We start from the raw sequence: 24129 nt of genomic DNA, 5'->3' as shown, positions 1-24129 counted from the left end.
CAAATAACATTACATTCTGGGACATCAATGCCCCACTGTACATTTCCTTTTCTTTTTGTTAAATAAGATGAATATATACAGTATTCAATCATGCAGAGCACAAACAACATATGGAACTTAAACTATTTCCTTATTGTGTGTAACTCCAATCCCATTTCTAATGTGTTTTTTCCCCTTTATCGAATGTGAAAGCTGAGTCAGGGAAAACAATATAATCATGTCAACAGTACCACACTGGGTTTTGTGGGGCCTGTAATAATGAATGAGTGGAAGCAATATCAACACAAGGGATTATAAGTGGATGTGCCCCACACAGTGTCAAAGTTCGAGGTCTGGTCCCCGAATGTGTCACTAATGCTGAACATGCAAACAGATCAAAGATGCTACGCCACTGACGCCATGTTGTTTCTGTTGGCTTCTTTGATGACACGCTGCATTGGTACAGTTTGAAGCAAAGTGAAGAGGTCTGAATCCTATTATTTTTTTTTTACAACATGGGGCTACAGACACATTATATGAAAGAAATATATTAAATCACCGCAGCATAATACAAGAGTTAGAAGTGATTATAGAGAAGAAGAGGGAAAGTGGTTATTTAAAAAAGAGACACTAAGAAGAAAAGACAGAAGCACAGGAACAGTGTGGAGGAAGTCGGCTTGCTGACAGGCCTTTCAGAGCAAACATACCTCTGCATGATAGATGCTGGTGAAAGAGAAAACCACAGAAAACACAGAAAAAAACACCGGTTTGATAAAGACTCATGAAACGCTCTGAGCATCTCTCTTGAAGTGACACTTATAGAAAACGACTGTTTGAACTCAGTTGTTATTTAATGAGTTATAAGTATCATACTGAATATCCAGGATTGGATAATCAGAACAACAAGGCTTGGATCAAACACAGCAAGATATACTGTCAAGGTCTCTCCGATATGGATGTGGATGTTATCTCGATACAGGGCGTCAAGCAGATTTGACCTCCGCTTCCTGTTTCCTCCTCGCACCCACATCACATTTGTTCAAGGGCTTTTTGCCTGCCTTTGCATTATTTGGTTCTTCACCTTCGCTCCTTGCAGTTATACTTGTTTTTTAACACAAAACATGGCAAGACTTTGGATTTTGACTCAGTTATTACTTGTGTGTTTTGCAGCCTCTTTTCTTGCCTCTGAATCCAATGTGATGAGAGGTAAGTGTTTTTTTGGTTTTGACTAAACATTAGCATATTTATTTACTTGTGTATCTATTTATTTATTTGTGTATTTATTTATAATGCTGGGGTTCACGTCAAAATGAATGCTCAAATGTGTCACCCTTAAATGGGTATACTATGTGTTGTTGAATGAATATTTTTTGGCTCTAAACTTCTTTGCTCTTTGTTGTTTTTCATTCTTTGCTGTGTTTCATCCATTTCATCAATCTGAGTTCTATTGTTACAGACAAATAAAAAACATTCTATATATTACATTTTTTTCAATCAACTGTAGCAGGAATTAAGCTTTTGCAGATGTTTACTTATATTTTGTCCCTATTTATTATTTATTACCCATACTGTACTGTTTATATGACAGTATATAGTGATTTCACAGTGAGTTTACACTGACATTTTAATACAAATTACAGTAGGCTGCTTTTAAGAGCAGAGAAAGCTAATAACTTTGTATAACATGAGATGTTATCCAGAATTTACTCCAGAATTAAGTTTGTTCTTTGGACCAGAACATAACTGCATAGGACAAACTATGTATGACATGTTAATGGTGCTGCATTCTTTTGGGGTTTGTGCATCTTCACATAATTTCAGCAGCTCCTCACAGTCCCAGAGTGGCCGGGGTCTTCATGCTCATCGAAGGAGGAAAGTACACGTTGAACTTCACTTCTGCCAGAGCGGCCTGCTTGTTACTGAATGTAACCATAGCGACCAAAAACCAAATGGAGCGAGCGTTGCAGCGAGGACTGGAAATGTGCAAGTAGGCTGAAAACACATGGTGACTGCTGCGCTGATGCAGCTGTGAATACCTGCTAAGAGACTGGCTCTTGTGCAGTGTTGACGTTTTTATTGTGGTCAAATATTCCATCACTTAACTATTGTTCAGTTATTCAAAACCATATTGAAGCAAGTGCATTATGTCATTTTAGCCAACAACACCAGCTGGAAAAAATACAAACACCGGATAATCCATCATTTGTACCGCTTATCCTTTTTTATCCATTTTACCCCCCAAACTGTCCCTGCTTATACATTGCTTTGTATTGCTGAAGATGCCTGACTGGTTGAGTCCTGCAGTATTTTATATTAGTTGTTCAGTCTCTGCAATAATTTGTCAAATCTGTTTCCTGTCCAGCATTTTGGGTGTTTTGAACGTGTTTTGCTACTAGTGCTTGTACCTTTAGCTGCAGTGAAATCGGATAGGGTGAAGGAAAGATGGTTTTCTGGAGATGGATGATGTCTTAAGCAGAAATATTTATGAACTGCCATCATCAAATTTGACCTCTCCTCGCAAAAAAGGTGCATTATAAGCCTAAAAAGACTGGGTGGCTGGAAACCATTAAGCCATATGTGGAATTGAACCAACAATGTTTGTCCATCCATTCATCCATTATATATACTGCTTACTTTTGAAGTTTACTGGGGATTAGCTGGAGCCATAGGCTGGAGCCAATCCCGGCTGAGACTGGGAGAGAAGTGGGGTAGAGTCAGGTCACCAGCATAACGCAGAGCCAAGACAATGCATAGCCTGCTAAATTAAATAAATCAAAACTAAATCAACAAAACAGATTTAAATCATAACAATATTCATAAAAAACTCAAAGATCCCATTTCAAAACACAAAACCACAGCCAACAGCAGATTTTGAATTGGAGTTTGAATCTACTCCATGTTTACTGTTGTTGTAGTGTTGTTCAATTCATACGTTGTTATCGTTGTGATAGAGTCCTGTTCATTGTCGCCACCTGGTGGACTGCGGTAGCTATCGACAAAAGCAGTTTGGCTGCGGTTAACAAGAATGACCCTAGCATGCTTATCAGCTTTCAACAGTTCCATCATCATCTTGCAGTTTTCAGACCCAACCAAAGCTGCAAGTGACATCACCTGAGGCAATCCATCACATTTTTACAGCTCAACCTAAAGCCACAAAAATCTTTGCCCAACTATTTCATATATGCAGTTGTAGACCCCTGTAACACCTTGTCAATAGACCTGGAGCTCCACCTTAAAAATGCATTTAGTCACCTTACAAGTCTATTCATTGTGTTATCAAGCCTTTATTCACTGTTTTAACAGATATGGCTGGATTGCAGAACAGATTGGAGCCATCCCACGGATTATATCCGACAATAACTGTGGACGGGGCAAAATTGGGTTGGTGCTGTGGTCGGCAAGTCCAGATAAAGCGTTTGGTGTTTTCTGCTTCAATGCCTCAGGTACAGTTTAGTTTAACCTGCATAATCAAAGGTTTTATTGAATATTCATTTATTAATTAAACTTTGACGAAAGCTTCCAACTACTGTGTTATGTGAGCAAAATAGAAAACTCTGTAGCTGTTTCTATATTCAGGGGCCGCATCCTTTCGGAGGCTGCATTTAAAGACTGATCATCACATTTGCGTCGCGAAATAGGTGGCACTGCCTGTTACATGATCATTCTACAGTCATAAAGTATGACTCGATGGCTCTTACTATTTGCTTCCTTTCTACAAATTATAATCTATAGAAATCTACAGAAACATTAAAGTTTTAATATGAACCTTTTATCCCACCACCAGCAGATTCAGAGGAAACTCAGAGTACGACAAAAGCCGTCCCCAGAACCTTCACATCTCCAACCATGCTGACTTCACTGACTCAAACCCCGACACCTACCACACCTATGGTTAAATCAACAACCAGGGCTCCATCTTCAAGAAAGCCCAAAACAACTAAATCCCCTGAGCAGACATCTGCTTTTGCTCTCCTGGTCAAGACAATCCCTTCTACTAGGATGTCCTCCACCTCCACTTCTCACGATTCTTTCTCCACCCATATTCCCACATCTCTCTCTCACCTCATCAGCTCAAAACCAACAGTCGACACTGTTGCTCAGTCTGAGAGTTCTGCAAAAACTTCTCTCGGAGGTACGGCCATGTCTACTTTCATCTTTAGATTTTCATCTTTTGGTGCCTTTCAACAGATATACAGTGCTATTCTAAACTCGATCTTATTCCTTGGGAGAAGAAAGCCTTATTATTATATGTGATGAATTACCATTTGATTATTATACACATATGTTAAGAAACACAAATGGTCTTAAAGGTTTCAGCAGTCATTGGTTCTATAGACTGTAATGGTAGGTAGTGGAACTACGGTGGTCAGCTGCAAAGTACTATGGTAACAGGCTGTATTGTTTAAATAATGCTTATTAACTGAACACTCATGCCCCACATCATCGAACTCACAGAATAGAATAGAGCGGAATAGAATTATTTCCTGAAAGTGTTTACATGAGCATCAGCATTCTGTTTTGTTTTTTTTTAGCATGTAAACGTTTCAGGAACCTGGATATCCCAGCTGGAATATTCTCTTGATACTTCATCCAGGTTTTGTGAAAGAAGCATTAGAAAGAAGCTGAAACGGAGAGAAATCTAGAACGCTGGAGAATAATCACAAACCTGGGTACTGTTACCAAAGAAAATGAATAGCAAGTGTCATTCAAGTTCCATTGAAACACCATATATTAAGGATAAACCAAATTGTCAGGCCTGTTGGTTTATCCTAAATAAGAGATGAGTCGGACTGGTCCAATTCAAGTATTTATTTATATGCAATGAAAGTTGAACAACATAGCTATGGACAATTATAACAGCCTAGGCTAAATCAGTTAGCAATAGGTAGTTAATAATGGCCCCGAACAGAAGGGGTATGATATAATTATAACAGTATAATTAATGTTATTGGTTATAAGAGATTTGAGGGGGGTCACCGCAAATCAATTTGGTTCTCCCTTATTGGTCCACAGCTGTAGTCCCCCGCCTCTTGTCAACTAATCCAGGAAGTGACAAGAAGCCGTCTCTGTCACGCTACTACTCTACGCTGCCGGTTGCTAGACAACTCTCCCTCTCCTGATATTTCGATGTTGTTTCATAAACTAGCCTTGAGTAGAGTTATGTTTTCTGCTCCCTCGGCTGCACTGACTGTCCCCAAAACAAATTCAGTCTGAACTTGGGATAGCTGCCCGAAACTCTACGTGATATGAGTCCGAGGGAAATACGCCTTAATATGTAAAAGTTAGAAATGCGATCAGGTTTAAAGTACAGTATATTGAATGTCACAAATTCACAGTCTTAACAACAGGCAGCAGCTCTTAGCAGACATTTTATCAAGGCAGATGACTAAACACCTATGTGACACACAGGCTCAAAACCATAATGCTAATGCACATGTAAATGCATTTACTGTATCGTGTAAACAGCAGATTCTGGGGTAAACACACATCTTGTCCCAAATGAGATCAAGGATACGTCTACTGCATGTAAACACCGCTTATTTCTTCCGCTTGGACTTGAATCTGTGAATTTCACTACATGATATAAATAATACAGAGTTTCTGTTTATTTTCCAGTTGTGCCAACAGCCCTCATCATACTTGGACTCATTCTCTTACTTCTGGCAGCAGCAGGTGCCACGTGGTACTACAAACTGTGAGTCAATGATGTAGCAGACAATACGCTTCTTTAGTCTGGGTTATAGAATAATAAATGTGGATCCAACCTGGAGAGAAAGTGTTTGAAGTCACCTCTATCTTTAATTCTCATTAGGTCTGTTTTCCTTGCACAAGTAAAACCAAGCTTTTATTACAAACTTTGTTGAAGGACGTAGATCTTACAGCCTCATCAAGGTTCCTACTGAATTTGATGAACTTTCAGTGCTCACATTCAGTCTGTTATCTTTCTAATATGATTATTTATTTCAAAGGAACACATCTTGTTGTCCGGGGCAGCAGAAAGACGACATAGAGACAGAGATGTGGAAGCACACAGACAGTGAATTGGACCTGCGGAGTCAACATGGAGCAGAGGATGGTGATGGATATGAAGAACCAGACAAGAAGTACTCCAGTGATATCACGCTGTGTGTGAATCCAGACATCAAAAATCAAATGCATGGGCAATAATACCCAAATGTTAGAAAAAAAGGTTTTATACAGACTCGTCGAAGATGGTTTCTTTCCTAAAGGGTTTGATGGTTTCCTTGACTTTTCAATGTAATTGTAAATATTGTACATCGTATAAGAGCTTTTTCGTCTAAACTTACTTTTACTTAGATTGACGAGATGCAGTGACTCAGTCCATCTGTCCATAAAGAGCACGTTTCGAATTTTGAAATAAATCTACTTAGTGTTTTTATCAAACGGTGCATTTTTTTCCATCAGAAATCAAGAGTGGCCACAGGTCAGCCATCACATTCCAAAAAAATTTGCAGGTTTGGTTTGCAGGTGAAACTGTATAGATGCAATTATGGCAAGAACAACATTAGCAGTAATGAAAGACATTAAAGAAGTACTTATATATTTTAATATGTTAATTACCCCAGAAAGAGGCATGCATATGGAATGATATAATGGTATATAACAGATGAAATTACAAGTAATGACAGATACGGACAAAAACCAAGAAAAAATATTTGGAGAAACAGGATTGCAGTGCTTCCATCCGTTGGACACAAGGACTTATTGAATGTTTTGATGATATGAAAATGATATGACCCTTACCTATGGCCTTCACTGTCACCACATCCATACCCATGGAGAACTGTGAGATTTCCACCTGAGGTGTTAGATAGTGCCCTGCACCACCATCATCAGGACAGTAATTGAGGGAATGTGTTTCATCTCACCAGTGGAGTTCAGAGTGTTTTAGAAGAGATGCCAGTTGCAGTGAAGCTGCTCTGGCAGTGTGTGTAGACTCAACACCTACTTATACAAGTTATGTAGGCTTTTCTTTCATTTGTCCCTTATGATCCATATGCATTGTGGAAACTTGAAGTGTCCAGTGCACGCACACTCAGAAAGGATATTATCAGTGATGTATGGTATCTTAACTTTTACAGTGAACAGTATTTTGTAGAGTCTGGGGTTTTTAATGGAGGGAAAAAAGTCATCTATTTCTTTAATACCTCCACCAAAGCAGGTTATGTTTTCACCTCTTTCCATTGTTTTGTTGGGTGCTTTATAACAGGATTACGCAAACAGCTATTGGACAGATTATCCTAAACGTGGTGGAAGTATGTGGAATGTATGGGTTAGGGAAGAACCCATTACATTTTGGTGGGGACCCAAGGATTTTGGACAAAGAGCACATCTTTCAACATTTTATTTGTGCTCTCAGAGTTATTAATGGATGTTAATTGATCAAATCTGTTATGATCAGGAGATTAATGTTCAAGTGTGTGTGCAAGATCCAAATAAAATCTGGATCTAGTGAATTGAAATATGGAGTAATTTATGATTGTTTTCATTATTATTAATTGATTGTTGAAACTTTTTATGTGGAAAAACATATCATGGCACAAGTTATTAGTCTAAACAGTAAAACATATTCATGCCTATCCAGGGATCTTTCTCAATATGTTTGAAACTATACACATACTTAATATATCATCTATTAATCATACAATGATATATATATATTTACAGTATATATCAAATATTCGAATCAGACTTAACTTGAGTTGTGAAAATTATTCCACCGCACGGTGGCGTAAACGAGTCCCTTTCACTTTTGGCAAAGCGACATTAAAACGAGAAGAAGAAACGCAGCACGTGACCAGATGTGGTCTATGATGCTGAAGCGTCGTTAGAAACTGATGTTTTCTCATCGATCATTATCCAACTGACAGAGGGACACACACACACACACACACACGCAAAGAAAGATGCGGCGCCTGGGCTCCGTGCAGCAGAAGATACCGTGTGTGTTTGTGACGGAGGTGAAGGAAGAACAGTCCAGAAAACGTGAGAGTCAGGTGAGTTCTGCTGGCCGCCATTTATTTACCAGCACTGACACTAACCCGCCTGCAGCTGGTCACTAAACACTCATTCAGTCTGATAGCAGCTACTGTCGCTCCCCTCACTCCGCCATGAGGACAGGAAGTCAGGGGCCGACTGACCCTCCGGCTCTGCTCAGGGGCCGCATCCTTCAGAGGACCCCGACACTGCGGCTGAACCGAGATGAGGTGATGTGTGCAGAGATGAACTTGGCTTGACTGTGTCGGTGTTGATCCACCGACCATATCCGCCGGCGGCTAGAGGAAGAAAACAGAAAACGTCAAGTCAGACACGTTTTACTTGTCGTGGCGTCAGTGAGACGAGAACAACGACAGATTTCGTTGCTGATGAAACAGATGTTTTGGAAATCCTTGTGTTTTTGAACAACGAAGTTTAATGAGAACTTTCTTTCAGCTGAACATGTAATTAAACTATAGTGTAAAGTGGCCATGTGTTAATACACAGGATATGAAATCATCACATCCTCTTAAGAAATAATCAGAGAGAACGTTCTTCTTCTGTATAATCCTCACATTATTACATGTCATTTTAGCTGATGATTTTGTCCAAAGCGACTTACATTTTTAGTACACTCAACATTTATGAGGGGCCATTTAGGCTGTCAGTATCTTTCCAAGGACACTTTGGCATGCAGATGGGGAAGAGTGGGTATTGAATCGGCAACCTTCATGTTGGAGAACGCCCACTCTACCACTAGGCCACACATAAAGTACCATAACAGAAACCAACAGATACAATGCCAGTGGTTATATAGCTTCACACAAACCTATGTATGTTTTACTTTTAAAAACTTACATTTATGGATACATGAAGCAGAAAACACATCTGAATTCTTAGAATAAGAATTTCATGTGCGTCAGTGAAGCTTTTAGCTGATCGGAGCAGAGTCCCTAAGGTGCTGTAGCTGGAACATCTGCACAGTCTGATTGCAGCAGCTTCGCTCCCGCTGTGTTTTATGTCACGTGGCATTTTTGCAGCGCTTGTTGAAGTCGGACTGAAATTCTAACCAGCATGCATTGTGGTAGGACAAGCAAGATTCATGTGAAGTACGTGCTTTTTCTGGTTGAACGTACCTGCTAGTCCTGCTTGTGAAGGATTATTTGACCATCCTCACTTATAACATCTGTACAGCACCATTATGAGAATAGAGCCTGTCTCACTCACATGTGCTCCTTTCTCTCCAAGTCAGGTTACAGACAAAGGGCCAACTAGCAGTACATTGTCTACGCTCAGGGACTTTCATATCTAATTTAGAGGCCCCCAGACAGAGAGGTTGAGGAAGATGTACTGGGAGGCTGTGGGAGACATCTTCAGACTTTGGGGTGACAATTGCTCATGCTACTCTACAAGCGTTTGATTATTGTTTCACCTTCTGGTCGCCTTGAGGCATCAAGTCTACATTAAACTGTCTCGCATCTGCGTAAGACATCAGTTGCTGCATGAGTTTCCTTTCACCAGCTTCCAAACCTACATCCTACTGACCTTACAACCGTCGCATAGCAGCAGAGCTTCTGGAGAAAAAGTGATTTGGTTGATTAAAAATATTTAAAAAGATGTTTTTTTACGTTCACCCTGAGCTGTTCGGTTGAGCACTAACATTTAAAAGTACATTTTTCTGTTTTTCTTGTCTTCATCTCTGGAAAGTGGGAGGACGTGGACCAAATAGATATAAACAAATGCTGTGTTGTGCATGTGTGAAAGTCAAATGTCTGAAAATGACTTTACTGGGTCATACAAATAAAGGCAAAAATGCCCCCCAAAATATCTAAAACAATAAACCACTATACATTGACTAGTCAAATCTGGACAAAATTATCCCAGAAAGACTTAAAGGAATAGTTCACCCAGAAATGAAAATTCACTCATCTACTCACCAATATGGCAATTGAGGGGCTGGTGAAGGGTTTGAATCCACAAAAGGGTGTATGTGGCTGAGGGGTAGAGTGGTCGTCCTCCAACCTGAAGGTCGGCGGTTCGATCCCCAGTCTGACCCATCTGCATGCCGAAGTGTCCTTGGGCAAGATGCTGAACCCTGAATGGCCGCCCATAGAATAGCAAGTGCTGCGATTATATGCACTGTATGAATGTATGTGTGAATGGGTGAATGTAGAACTGTACTGTAAAGCGCTTTGAGTGGTCATCAAGACTAGAGAAGCGCTATATAAATACAAAACCATTAACCATTTACAAATCACTCAAGGGGTTTTAGGGGTAAACTGTTGCAGCAGAATCCAATACAATTGAAGAAATTAGTGACCAAAGCTTCAGACGACACAAAACAACAGAAAAACGTAACAGGCCTCCATACTGCTCCTGTTGTATCATCCAGGTGTCTGAGCAGTTTTATTTTTATGTTTTAGACGCAAAGTGGTGAGTAAATAATGTGTGAATTTAAGTTGATGGGTGAATTATCTCTTTAAGAGGATTTTAAACAGTTTTAGAATTGTGAAGCAGTTTTTTTGTTTGTGAACATGCAAAAAAAGTGACAATACAGCCTTTTCACATCTAGACCACATTGCATCAGGTCTAGATCAAATAACCCTTTACGTAGACTGGTCAAATCTGGACTAGATTACCCGCAAGAGGCTACAGCGTCTTTAAAACTATTTCAGATTTGTAAAACCGTTGTTGCATATCTGTGTAAATGCAAAACAGTTAACAGCATTTTCGTACTGAGAACCCATCAGACCAGGTCCAGATGAAAATCCACAACACTTAAGCATGTCATATCTTGACCAGATTATCCCTGGAAGGCAAAATATTCCTCTAAAACAGTGTCAGATTTGTGAAAGCTAACCTCTATTTATGAAAATTTAACAAAGGGACATCTCACGTCTTTATTGTTTGAACACCTAGACCACATCCGTTCAGATCAAAACTGTTATACTTTGACTTGTCAAATCTGGACCACATTATCTCGTCCCTCTTCGCTATGAGCTCCTTGTCCCTCTCCAATATGAATTGACCGTGTTCTTTGTTATAGTTCTCTCTCCTCCATATTTGTTTGTGTTGTCCACATTAGAGCACACAGAGCTTAAACTGCTGCTGCTCCACTGACTATAACAACGCCGCATTCCTACACTTATAAAATGCAATTCAATGTGGAAGTAATCCAAGTATTCAGAATACGTTACTCAGATTAGTTAATGTAACGGAATACGTTACAGATTACATTTTTGGGCATGTATTCTGTAACGGAATACGTTTTGAAAGTATCCTTCCCAACATTGGAAATGTTACTGACTTGGGAGCAGTAAGACACCTATAATTTAAAAAATGTTTTTCTCAAGATGGTAAATTTTGCACACAGGTTATAAAAAGTGCATGCCTTGTGTTATTACTTACAATGACTTTAATTAAATTACTTAAACGCACACTGATTTGTTGTTCTTGTTTCTGTAATGAGCCGTTAAATTAAAATGTGGGAAAGAATATTGTACAGTAAATGTATCTAGTATTGTGAATTTTTGGGGCGAAAAAGAGGATAAAATAAAAAAATCACATATTAAATCGCAATTGCAATATTTGGTGGAAAAATCCCAATTAGATTATTTTCCCAAATCGTTCAGCCCTACCAGGAATACAACCTGGGGCCAAACACCCCTCGCAGAGATGGAGAGTGCAGCCGCTGAGGTCATGCAATGAAAGAAATCCTTAAGAAAAGCTGGAAGGGATAGAAATATTGATAAGACAACCCTCAAAAGATTCATGAAAAGAAAGAGAATGGGAAAGTAAAATCAGTAGCCTGGGGTTGATATGGAGGAGGAGCTTGCCAAACACTCGAAACAACTAGCTGACCAGTTCCATGGCCTTGCTCCAGTTAAGTGCCGTGAACTGGCATTTGAATATGCAGAGAAAAACAATATCCCTGTCCCTGCCAATTGGACAGAGAAACAATGGACAGGTAAGCTAGGGTGTGCAAGAGATCACATGAATCATAATAATTATAAATGTGCTTAATTGACCAATCCCCATGATTCTGTTACTAGTCCGATATTAGTTTTGGAATATGTGGTTGTCAATCTAGCTCACAGGATTTTGAAAAAATTGCCAAAAAAGGGACCAGTCTATTATCAGCAGGATTAAGCCGACACCTGGGACCAGTCTATTATCACCAGGAACAAGCCGACAACCCGGGACCAGTCTATTATCACCCGGATCAAGCCGACAACCTGGGACCAGTCTATTATCACCTGGATCAAGCCGACAACCTGCGACAACCTTATCACCTCGATTATCACCAGGAACAAGCCGACAACCCGGGACCAGTCTATTATCACCCGGATCAAGCCGACAACCTGGGACCAGTCTATTATCACCTGGATCAAGCCGACAACCTGGGACAACCTGCGACAACCTTATCACCTCGATTATCACCAGGATCAAGCCAACATCCTGGGACCAGTCTATAATAGACTGGTCCCGGGTTGTCGGCTTGTTCCTGGTGATAATAGACTGGTCCCAGGATGTCGGCTTAATCCTGCTGATAATAGACTGGTCCCAGGTTGTCTGGTTGATCCTGGTGATTATAGACTGGTCCCAGGATGTCGGCTTGATCCTGGTGATAATAGACTGGTCCCAGGTTGTCTGCTTGATCCTGGTGATTATAGACTGGTCCCAGAATGTCGGCTTGATCCTGCTGATAATAGACTGGTCCCGGGTTGTCGGCTTGATCCGGGAGATAATAGACTGGTCCCGGGTTGTCTGCTTGATCCTGGTGATAATAGACTGGTCCCAGGTTGTCGGCTTGATCCTGGTGATAATAGACTGGTCCCAGGTTGTCTGCTTGATCCTGGTCCCAGGTTGTCTGCTTGATCCTGGTGATAATAGACTGGTCCCAGGTTGTCAGCTTGATCCTGGTGATAATAGACTGGTCCCAGGTTGTCGGCTTGATCCTGCTGATAATAGACTGGTCCCAGGTTGTCGGCTTGATCCGGGTGATATTAGACTGGTCCCAGGTTGTCGGCTTGATCCAGGTGATAGTAGACTGGTCCCAGGTTGTCGGCTTGATCCAGGTGATAACAGACTGGTCCCGGGTTGTCGGCTTGATCCAGGTGATAATAGACTGCTCCCTGGTTTTCGGCTTGATCCGGATGATAATAGACTGGTCCCAGGTTGTCGGCTTGATCTGAGTGATAATAGACTGGTCCCGTGTTGTCGGCTTGATCCAGGTGATAACAGACTGGTCCCTGGTTGTCGGCTTGATCCGGGTGATAATGGACTGGTCCCATGTTGTCGGCCCGATCCAGGTTATAATAGACTGGTCCCAGGTTGTTGGCTTGATCCTGCTGATAATGGACTGGTCCGAGGTTGTCGGCTTGATCCTGCTGATAATAGTCTGGTCCCAGGTTGTCGGCTTGATCGAGGTGATAATAGACTGGTCCCTGGTTGTCTGCTTGATCCGGGTGATAATAGACTGGTCCCAGGTTGTCGGCTTGATCCAGGTGATAATAGACTGGTCCCAGGTTGTCGGCTTGATCCTGGTGATAATAGACTGGTCCCTGGTGACCACCGCCTTGATCCAGGTGATAAGAGACTGCTCCGAGGTTGTTGGTTTGATAAAGGTGATAATAGACTGGTCCCGGGTTGTCTGCTTGATCCCGGTGATAATAGACTGGTCGCTGGTGACCACCGCCTTGATCGAGGTGATCCATGTTATGATGGATTGGTACCTGGTTGTTGGCTTGATCCTGGTGATAATAGACTGTTCCCAGGTTGGAGCGTTGATCCATGCTATGATGGACTGGCACCTGGATGTCGGTTTGTTCCTGGTGATAATAAACTGGTCCTAGGTTGTCGGCTTGCAACCAACACCAAAGTGTATTTACTTCCTCTCCCAAGCCTTTACAAACTCATATTTCAAAGAATTCAGCAGCAACAAGGATCAAAGCATACAAAGACGGCAAACAGATCAAAGAGCTCTAAAGGACAAGGTCATAATTTCCTAAACCTTGCCTGCACTTCTTTATAAAGATTAAAGAACATCAATGCAGAAAGATTGAGATCCAGTAGATGGCGGTAATTAGGGCTGAACGTTTAATTGCATTTGCGATAAACTCGCGATATTATAAAACGCGATTTTTCTAATCGCAAAGTGCGCGATTAAAACGTGCGAAAGAGAGTAGGGCACTGGGCTGCTGTCCTCACCCGCAGCAAGAATGCCGCAGGACCACAAAACTCCTCTGATCAAGAAGATAGCGAAGCAAGGCTGCATCACCTACAGGGTCCTCAAGTCTTCGGCCGACGTGTCGGACTCACAGAGCGAGCTCATTCCGCTGTTGACCGCGGTGCGGGCGGTAGACCTGAAAATCGCTCCCCGGGAAAAGCAAGCCGAGCTCCGGGGCGGCGGGGCTCAAGAGCCCCCCAGTCACCTACAAGCACATCTGCGAGATGGAGGTGTTCAGCATGGGGGTGTTCCTGCTGAGGCCCGGCGCCTCCATACCGCTGCACGACCACCCGGACATGAGCGGGAATCTACGGAGCTACTGATCCGCAAGCTGCCCTTCCAGCGCATCCAGCTGGCCGCCTGCATCCACGGACACAGAGCTTAAACTGCTGCTGCTCCACTTACTATAACAACGCCGCATTCCTACACTCATAAAATGCAATTCAATGTGGAAGTTATCAGCATTAATCCGCGTTAATCGCATATTAAATCGCAATCGCAATATTTGGGGAAAAAAATCGCAATTGGATTATTTTCCCAAATCGTTCAGCCCTAGTCCACATGCATATTTACCTACTTGCATCTGTGCCATGTGGAGGAACACAAAGCTTTGTCTTAAGTGATTTGTGACTAAATAAACGATGGAGCACAGAAGACTCTGGTTCATACCAAACAGTCCTAATGTCAAACAGAATATTCTTCAGTCACTCTTTAACACACAGTATAATAATGGAGATGTCTGACTTTAAAAAATGCAGTTTGCTCCTGCAGTAAAACCACCCGCAGACTAAACAGAAGCCAGAGCTCTAAACAGGTTAGGGTTAGGGTTAGTCAAACGACTAATTCTGCTCTCTGGTCTTACGGTGAATTTTCCTTCTTGGGATAATAACAACATTTTCCCACTGACACAAATTCTGGATTCACACAGCTTTAGGCATAACAACTTATTGATGTCTGATTTCTGCCCCCGTGTGTGCACATGTTTCCTTGACGACATCATTCAGAAACCTGTCTGTAGTAAATGGGGTCAGTCATTAGAAAGAAAATGTAATATGATCAATGTTTTGGCAAACAGTGCATAATGATGAACCAATAATGAATGGAATTTGTTTTGGTTTCATAACATGTTAATAGGATGGGACTGATATCAATATTCTTCCTGGCTCTGTGCAACGTGTGGATGATTCATTTAATTTATAACTGCTCTCTTGGTTTTGTAAGTCAGTAAAGGTGTTTCCTAGAAGCTGAAACCTTGTCTTGCAGTTGTCTGTCCAACGTATATAAATGTTAAACACTGTCTGTCTTTCTGTCTGTAGCAATTTCGGGTTGTTGCTACTGAACAAGTGAACCCTGTTGCTCTGGAGGCTGACATTGATTGTGCACTTGCCACAGAAAAACTGGACGGTACCTGCTGCTATGTCACACTCTACAAAGGTGAGTGTTACTGTTTTCGATGACAAGTCTTTCATGTTTTGATTCTGTTTTAAGGTGGATACTCGTTGATACTAACAGTTAAAGCAAAGGGCTGTCATTGTTCTTCAAACCTGATCGATAAAGGTGACTTCTGATGTCATGAACTTAATGTCTTAATTGTTTCCGTAGGGCAGCCTTACCTCTGGGCTCGACTGGACAGGAAACCCAACAAACAAGCAGAGAAGAGATTCAAGAAGTACCAGCACACTCACAGGAGCGCCAAAGGTTTCTGGACAATTTTTTTTTTTACATTACACATCACCATTTTTTGCAGGGGGGTTTAGACTGGTTCTGTCTCTTTTTCAGGTTTCACGTGGAACGTAGAGGAGGATTTTAGGACGGTGCCAGAGACGTGGATCCCAGCTCACCAAGTCAAACATCACAACGGCTATCCAATGCCTGATGACCTCGGACACATTCCAGGTTATTGACAAATTATATTGTTACCTATAAGGATTGTTGTCAAAAACCTAGTAGTAGTGCAAAGTAGCAAAGCTTTAAAACTAATATACAGTAAAACTATGACACTGTGACAGCTCCCTGGAGCTCAGGGAATTATGTGGTTCCAGAAAGTGAATGTCTGCTTGTATGTGGCTCACATTTCTCGAGACACGTTCATCTTATCAGCTACACACTTGTTCTGCGTATTGTTAAGGGCTCAATGAAATACAATGTTGATTGTGGTGGGATCTGGGCACATTATATATTCAATATGAATAAACTCCGACTAAACGGTGAGCAGCTCAGTGCGCAGCAGCGTGGCTTCATGGCTTCATGGCTCTGGGGACTGAGTCCTGCAGCAGGTCTTTGCATGCCGCAGCTCAACTTCAGTGTCTGAAAGAACAGGCCAAGCATGTTTGCTTGGCCTGCCTCATGTAAACCTGGCAGGTTTACATGAGGCACTGCACTAGTGTCCTAAAAAAGGAAAAAAAATGTTATCTCTACTGGTCATTCCTGCTGACTTAGAGACCAGGTCTTAAAATGTAGGAATAATATTGCCCTGTCCTTATTCCTATTGCTAAGACACAATTTTACTGAGCAGCTGTATTAAAACCAGCCTGGTACAATTTCTCACATGGAAATGATAATCATCATGGTGTAAAGGCAACACTGATTTTGCTCTTGTGAATGTTCAGGCTGGGTTCCAGTGGAGAAGGACAACAAGCAGTACTGTTGGCACTCGTCTGTACTGGATTATGAAGTCGGGGTGGCTCTTGTTCTCAGGCCCAAGGCTAACGATGAAGACATGTTAGAAATTGTAGCAGTCCTGCTGGCTGACCTCATGGAACAAACCCTGGAACTCATTGGAACCAACGTGAATGGCAACCCTTATGGTAATGTGATATATCCTACCACAGGAATCTACGTCATTGTGTAGACAGCTTGTTGTTTCAAAACAGCCTATGCTGTTTAATGTCAAATGTTTTTTGCTTGCTTTAATAAGTCCAGTCACAGTTTTAATGCAAAGCGACGTCTCTATTCAGCTCCTCATGAAAAGAAAAACAAATTGTTCACCTTTTTAAATCGTATAACTCTGTTTTAATTGTGACAAATAAGCCACAGTTGGGTCAGAGAAACATTATCATTATTTTTACTAGGGCTGCACGATATATTGAAAATCAGTCGTCCTCGCATTATCAACGTTTGCAATAGATGTATCGCAAAAACTGCGATGAATGGTGTTTAATCCGCCACACATTCACACTTTGCATGTCAAAAATATTTTTCCTGCTGCCCTATATGTTAAGTGAAAGAAATTCAGATCGATGGGTTTTTCTGTCAATGATTAATTGTCGGAAGCAGAGAATAAGAAGAGAATGGAGAGAAAGTAGAGAATTTAAAAACAGATTTGACAGAGCGAGGCGGCCCCCGTCAAATCTAGCTCAAGACTAAATTCTAAAACAACGCGTTTGCTCGAGTAAAATTCATCACTATGAGCAGTTGATTATATAAAATACAGTTTAAAGTTGATTTGTTTGTCGCCACATTATCATCACTGATCTTTGAGGGATTTTTTTTTACCATCCTCTCACATTACTCTATATGCCACTATATATTATGTATATAGTGTATATTATATCTATACACCATTAAGAGAAGAGTGCCTGTCTAATTCCACAGTCTAACTCCCTCATCCTTCTAAAAGGTACCGAAGTTCAGTTTATAGATAAAGGACCAACCAACAGTACATTGTAGTGTCTATGCTTAGGGACTTTCATATCTAATTCAGATGCTCCAGACAGAGAGGCACCAACTTCAACTTTCACCAACTTCAACTCGCAAAATTTCACCAGTGGCAAGACGTAAGGGCACAATGTGATTTACTTATGCATACTTTAGGCTTAACTATCCTATAGGATGCAAACACTTACATGTAACATAGAGTGACAGAAACTCTAGCCATTCATGGATATGCTGTTAGAATGGGGGATGCAAGTAGAGGATGACATACTGGGATGCTGTGGGAGTAATCTTCAGACTTGGGGGTGACAATTCCTCATGTTGCTCATGTAGCAATTGTATATTGTTCCACCTTCTGGTCTCTTTGATGCATCAAGTCTACATTATATCATTCTGCAGTAGACATCAGCTCCTGCCTGAGTTCTCCTTTCACCAGCTTCCAGAAAACTTCCATAACATTTATCACATAATGATCGATTATCTTATTAATGAGTAAAGTCTTTATTCAGAGCAGCGCATTTGTCAGCCGCTCGCTCACTTCTTTCCTCTCTCTCTTACACCCCACACACGCACACATATGTGATCAGATAAATGTGTTAACTCAGTCTGAGTAAAAACAACAGACTTTATAACTTGAATGAATGAAGAGCCAGAGGAGATGGTGGCGCGCTTGGTTTGGTTTGACGCACAGCGCGAATGACTGAGAAACTAGATAGGATGTTAATTACTGACAGAGCTGCAAACAATGTAAAAGAAAAAAAAGAATTCACGGTCAAAACATGCGTGAAAAATCCCACATGAACACTGTAAGTGGACTTAGTGGAGCTGTGCATGGTTCCCTGGTGCCTGCCCCAGACTTGGTGGAGCTGTCCGTGGTCTCTGTGTCAGTGGCCAGGGACGGTTTGTGTTTATTTATCACAAATCATATGGTCATCGCAACTTTAAACGTTATCGCATATCGCATGTTTTCCAAATATCTTTAAGCCCTAACTTTTTTTATTTAATATCTGACTCTCTCTTCTTGTAAAACGGTTCAACTGTTTGACGATTGACTCCTCCTGCAGTCAGGGACGTTCTTCAGGACTATGGATGGGCGTTCGATTAAATTGTCTTCGTCGATCGTCGGGAGAGTTAATGACGAATTTTCGATTAATCATTAATATTTTCAAGTTAAAAAATTCACTATTTATAAGCTACATTAAAATGCAGTGGGAAAAAAAAGCGTGTTTCCTCATTGAGATCTTTATTACAAGATGAACAAAGTATGCGCTGCCGTAATCTTAAGCAGCGGAGCCGACAGCTAGAAGCCGGTGCTACTAAACACAACTGACCCTCGTTTTTTTTTCCTCCAAAAGAAAATAATAATAATATAAAAAAACATAATGTTAAACAACAACTACAAATATATAATACTTAGGTCTGACAGGTTTTGCCAAATGTAACTCAAAACTATCAAACAAGGTACCGAGTCGAGAAAGCTTCATAAAAATAACCAGTAACTCACATACAACCTCAGCACCAGCCTACGGATTTGGGTTGAGACAGATGAGCATGATAACACGCTCTGGGGTCAGACGCGAACGCAGCCTGGTGACCGAAAAACCCGCTCTGAGGGGACTGACGTCGCCGTGATACACAGGTAGCTCCGTGCTAACTTGGCTAGCCTGGCCGCGGCTCCGGTGTTTGCGCTCCCCTCGTCCGTGTCAGACAACGCAGGCTCCTCGTCTCCCCCAGTCTCTGGGATAGCTTCGCAGTATTGGCAGTGAACCAAGTCATTTTTTAACTCAAAATGGTCCCATGCAACACTTCGCCGTGACCTCTTCATGTTTACTTTGGAAATGGAAATACACGGTAACTCGCAGCCAGTCGCAGGTAACTGAGTAGGACTGTGGCTTTTTTTTCAAACACTGCCCCCCGTGGTCAAATGTGTAATTAGCGAATTCCTCGATGAAAAAATTATTTCATCGAGGAAATTCTTAATGATCAATTAATCGATCGTCGATTAATTATGCCCATCCCTATTCAGGACGCCTTTTTATTCTCCCTCAGACTATAAACTCTACCAGTTACCAACCAGCGTAGAGAGACCTCTACTATGTGATTCATCTGTTATGTTCACTGGCGTAGGTCAGGGCAATAAGTCCTCGACAATTGAGAGCAGGCTGTTGCCATGACTTTGCCTGTTGACCTACAAGTTACCGCCAACTCGGCCGTGACGCACATCCAGCGCTGTTGGCTACTGCAAATGCCAAATCATATCTGTTGTCTCAATAGCTTTGGGTTTTGACCAGGCATCAAACAACATTGACAACATCACATATCACCACAAGGTTGACGGAGAGTGATGTGTGACAGAAAAAATTCTGTGAATGGGTGAATAGCAGAAACTGTAATGTGAAGTGCTTTGAATGGTCATCAAGACTAGAAAAGTGCTGTTTAAATCCAGACCATTCACTGTTTTATCTCTGCAACCACAAATTATGTTTGTGACTATTGCATATTGAGTCATGGTCACAGGAGACACGTTTAGAGTTTGTGAACAAACCAACTTAGAGCTGAGCATTTGTCCAGGGATGTTAATAACAGGTCTGTGACATCAAAGACATATGTGAATTAGGTTCACAAACTGGACATTGTGTATTTGATAAAACTAGTCTGAATTTTACCCGTCATAACTGGTCACATTGAAACTTTTCAAAAATATCTTTTAGGAAAAAAACATTAAAAGTAGTTGGATATGAGAACGTTTACTAAATGAAATAAAGTTGAATGTTTATCCTAGGTGTGAGGATATTTGTATGTGCGAAACTGAAGTTGGGTTTTTCTATCCTGACAGGACTGGGGAGTAAAAAGCAGCCCGTTCACTTCCTGGTGTCACACGGGAGTGTTAAATTCAGAACACCTCCACCGCTGGACTTCAAGCAGCTGCGCTCCTGGTTCCACGAGTGTCCGGAGAGCCGAGTCGAGGGCATCGTGTGGCACTGCAGCGACGGCACTCTCCTTAAGGTGGAATGAGGCTCAGGAATTTCACATGGAGTGTGAATAGTTTGGAGGAAAATGAAAGTGGACTTACTTATGTGATGATGCAGATGTGGAATTTTTAATGCAGTTTATTTTTTGACTCCCCACACATGAATCAACACGTTAAATGTAGTTAACTGGATCTACTAGCTGTCAAGGATGTAGAGGATTATCACTTTGCTGAAAGATGAGCGTGAAAATTTGAATTATATAAAAACATGAAATAAGAAATGATATAATAATTGTACAAAAGTGGTCACCTGAAGGCAGACTGTATCGTTAAATGTTGGCGTGCAGGTGTTGAGCTGTTCTTTGGTTGTTGGTAGGTTCATCGTCATCACCTGGGACTGAAGTGGCCAGACGGGGAGTCCTGCTTTGGGAACAGGTCGGTGGGGATTCACTTGGACGGGACGGTGGAGGACAACAACAGGAGAGACTTGTTCGCCTCTTTCTCTGCCCTGAATGGATGCAGCTTCAGCCGACTTCAGGACGTCCACTTTGACCCATAAACCCTCAGGCTGAGACGATGAAATGTTCCCTCTCCTAAAGCTGCTGTGATCCTGTTAGGATTTACCAGCTTGCTGATCGCTGCCTGATAGTTTGACCTGTAGGTAGCGATCAGTAATTTAACATGAAATATTTCAGGTTATTTTCAGGTGAGACCCGTGAGGTACACCGAGGCTGAACAAGGCTTATTTTGTGTCAGGGCCCCGCCACACATATGTAAATACTTCACAGGTGAACCTTCGCCTTCAGTTCACTCTGTGTGAGCGAGGGGGGGTAAAAGATAAGCTGCCTGTGTCGAGGCAACAGCAATGTTCCTGCGCATCGAGTTCAACATGGGTGAACTTTGACCTGCGATATTCCCTTCACATTTGCATGTGTGTGACCGGGGCCTCAATCAAAATTAGCTGACAGTCTTCATCTGCGTTTTCATAGAGGCCAGGCTCACTGACACGAACATGAAGTTGGATCAAACCTGTAGCGCCAAACAGGAATAGTGTCTCTACATGGATCACTACGTTTGAGCATTTCTGCTCAGTGCTGAAAATACATATACTTTTTTTCAATCATCACAGAGCACAGCTCGCATCGACTTTCATCTGGCTTGGAACTTTTTAATCCTGCATAAGCATTTTAGTGTGAATATGCTTCCAGTATATATAAAAGAAATTATAAAAAAAGACTGACAAACTGAACTTTTTAAGCTAGAAGCTTAAATGTTTCATCTATATACAATCAATTCTTTGTCACAGTTATATTTCAATGCTAAGTGAAGATCATCTGAGCATTTAAACAATCTGATAAGTATCAAAACTTTATTCACAAAGGACACTTACATTGAAGTTCAATATGTCAGAACTGTACAGTATACAAATCTTATAAATATGCTACTACACCAGCCAGAGAACTAGTACATTAACATAGAAGGCTGCCTAATGGAAGAGGGTGGGGGAGCTGTGTCACATTAAAAGGTCAAACTTAATGATTTGGTTCCTACTCAATCTTTCAAACACATTTCATTCAGGACCATATTAAAGAAAGATGAAAATTCCCACCACTATGCCGATGGAGGGGAGGGATGAAGTGTTTGAATCTGTTTACCCCCCCCCCCCCCCGCGACTCGTTAAATGTGTTGTGTGGCATCAAACACTTCACCCATATACTTCATGGCATTGTGGTGAGTAGATAATGATTACATTTTTCATTTTGGGGTGAACTATCCCTTTAAGGTTCAGCTGAGCTCTAAACTGAAAATAAGCGCTAAAGTTAAAGATAAATTCAAAGATTTATTCTAACCGTGTTAAGCCCACTGAACGGCTCAGTAACCTAGTGTCAACTGATGGAAACACTGGGCATTTCCACTTTTACACCAAACCGGTCACACACTTTCCTCAGCTGCTCCTCCAGCACAATGTTCTTCTTCACCTCCACATTGTAGTTATATTTCAAGTCCTCAATCTCCTCAAAAAACGTCGGGTCAAAGTTCTCCAGTTCTTTCTGCAACTTGTTGACCTCATCTTGAAGTTTTGTTTTCTCCATCTCTGCTGCCTGCAGACGACTTCTGAGCTTCCCGAGATCTACGAACACAAGAAAAGAGGCAGCGGTGGTGACTCATGTTCAACTGGACTGCTCACGTCACATAGATTCAGATGTTTGATTAGCTAATGATTAAACTTAGACCAGATTACTTGAAAGCTCCAAATGAAGCCAACATTTACAGAAAACCAGCAGTTTATGATGTCATGTTTAAGAGACCAGACGTGTTTTGTGAGGCCACAGTGACCTTGACCAGCAAAATCGAATCAGTTCAACCGAAGTTTGTATCAAATTTGAAAAGTGTATCTCAAGGCAAGAGATATATTTTGTTCACAAGAATGGGAAAACATAAAAACGTAATGCCACCATCTAACGGCTATTGCTGGTGCAGAGAAAAACAAGTATGATTGCAGCGGAGTAACTAGAAACACCAAACACATGTCACACTGTTTCATTTCACTGCTTTACAGAAGCAGCTGTGTGTTTGGAAGTCTCACCTGGTTTTGATGAAGTCTCACCATATCGCTGACTGTACTCACTGAGGCTGTGCTTCAGATCTCTGTTCTCCTGCTGCAGCTCAGTGTTGACCAACCTGACGACCAAATAAACATACAAATCAAACTTCCACAAGTTACCTAAACCAAACAAATATACTTCGTCAGAACAGCAAAATACTGCTGTCGCTATATACTATACATTATGTATGGATTAATTTGGTAGTCAGTTTTTTCCACCAGTGAGTGACTTAAAAAGCCGAACTCAATACGGCTTCAGCGCTGCCGGAACCCAGACAGATGGTGATTGTGGGTGAGATGGCAAATATTGGGAGAAGTTAGAGATGGAGGTGACGAGCCCTCACTGTTTCTGCGACACGCATCATTACATTGTGCAGGAAATGTGCACGGTCACTCGGGTGTTATGTTTACATCACTGCCCACCAGAGCTGCAGCTGATTAACATCCGTGACTACTGCAGTCACTTGGTGATAAAGAGTCCTCTTTCCCACTACAGACAAACCAAATCAAAACGCCAGATGTTAGTGGGTGTCGTTGGGTTTTGTGCCCAGTGTGAAAGAGGCTTCACAGTATTGTGATGATATGATCATAGTGTTTTCCAGATGGTCAGTCATGGTGATTCAAATAAACTCTCTTAAAGATGTAATTATAAGGAAAGTCATTATCCATTGAAGTGTCTGTCTGCTTGAAGTT

The 24129-nt window shown here is 41.5% G+C and overlaps 3 protein-coding genes across 6 annotated transcripts in view; 2 read left to right on the top strand and 1 right to left on the bottom strand.

Moving 5' to 3' along the window:
• The first annotated feature begins 992 nt into the window (after positions 1–992).
• Positions 993–7463, top strand: lyve1b (lymphatic vessel endothelial hyaluronic receptor 1b). 3 transcript variants are annotated; one of them, XM_053427650.1, is made up of 6 exons: positions 993–1185; positions 1804–1966; positions 3283–3422; positions 3764–4111; positions 5596–5674; positions 5949–7463. In XM_053427650.1, the coding sequence occupies exons 1-6, from the start codon at positions 1101–1103 to the stop codon at positions 6145–6147; spliced, it is 1014 nt and encodes a 337-aa protein (XP_053283625.1). In that variant the 5' UTR covers positions 993–1100; the 3' UTR covers positions 6148–7463. The 3 variants fall into 3 exon arrangements, with proteins under 3 accessions (XP_053283625.1, XP_053283624.1, XP_053283622.1); XM_053427649.1 differs by having other exon boundaries at positions 1801–1966; positions 3767–4111; XM_053427647.1 differs by having other exon boundaries at positions 1801–1966.
• A 326-nt stretch (positions 7464–7789) lies between these two features.
• rlig1 (RNA 5'-phosphate and 3'-OH ligase 1) lies at positions 7790–24082 on the top strand. The gene is made up of 7 exons (XM_053427743.1): positions 7790–7997; positions 15523–15640; positions 15809–15904; positions 15986–16102; positions 16816–17013; positions 20697–20866; positions 21208–24082. The coding sequence occupies exons 1-7, from the start codon at positions 7908–7910 to the stop codon at positions 21388–21390; spliced, it is 972 nt and encodes a 323-aa protein (XP_053283718.1). The 5' UTR covers positions 7790–7907; the 3' UTR covers positions 21391–24082.
• Positions 22187–24129, bottom strand: part of cep290 (centrosomal protein 290) — a 50676-nt gene continuing 48733 nt past the window's right edge. For both annotated transcript variants that reach the window (XM_053427739.1, XM_053427740.1), the window contains 2 exons: positions 23419–23513; positions 22187–22962 (listed from right to left, as the gene is read on the bottom strand). In XM_053427739.1, the coding sequence (XP_053283714.1) occupies positions 22718–22962; positions 23419–23513 (340 nt within the window). In that variant the 3' untranslated portion in view covers positions 22187–22717. The remainder of the gene's footprint in view (positions 22963–23418; positions 23514–24129) is intronic.

This window comes from Pleuronectes platessa, chromosome 7 (assembly GCF_947347685.1).
Source record: "Pleuronectes platessa chromosome 7, fPlePla1.1, whole genome shotgun sequence".
In the NCBI taxonomy this organism is placed as follows: domain Eukaryota; kingdom Metazoa; phylum Chordata; class Actinopteri; order Pleuronectiformes; family Pleuronectidae; genus Pleuronectes; species Pleuronectes platessa.
Note: the sequence above shows the minus strand (reverse complement) of the source record. Positions and strands in the feature narration are given on the sequence as shown.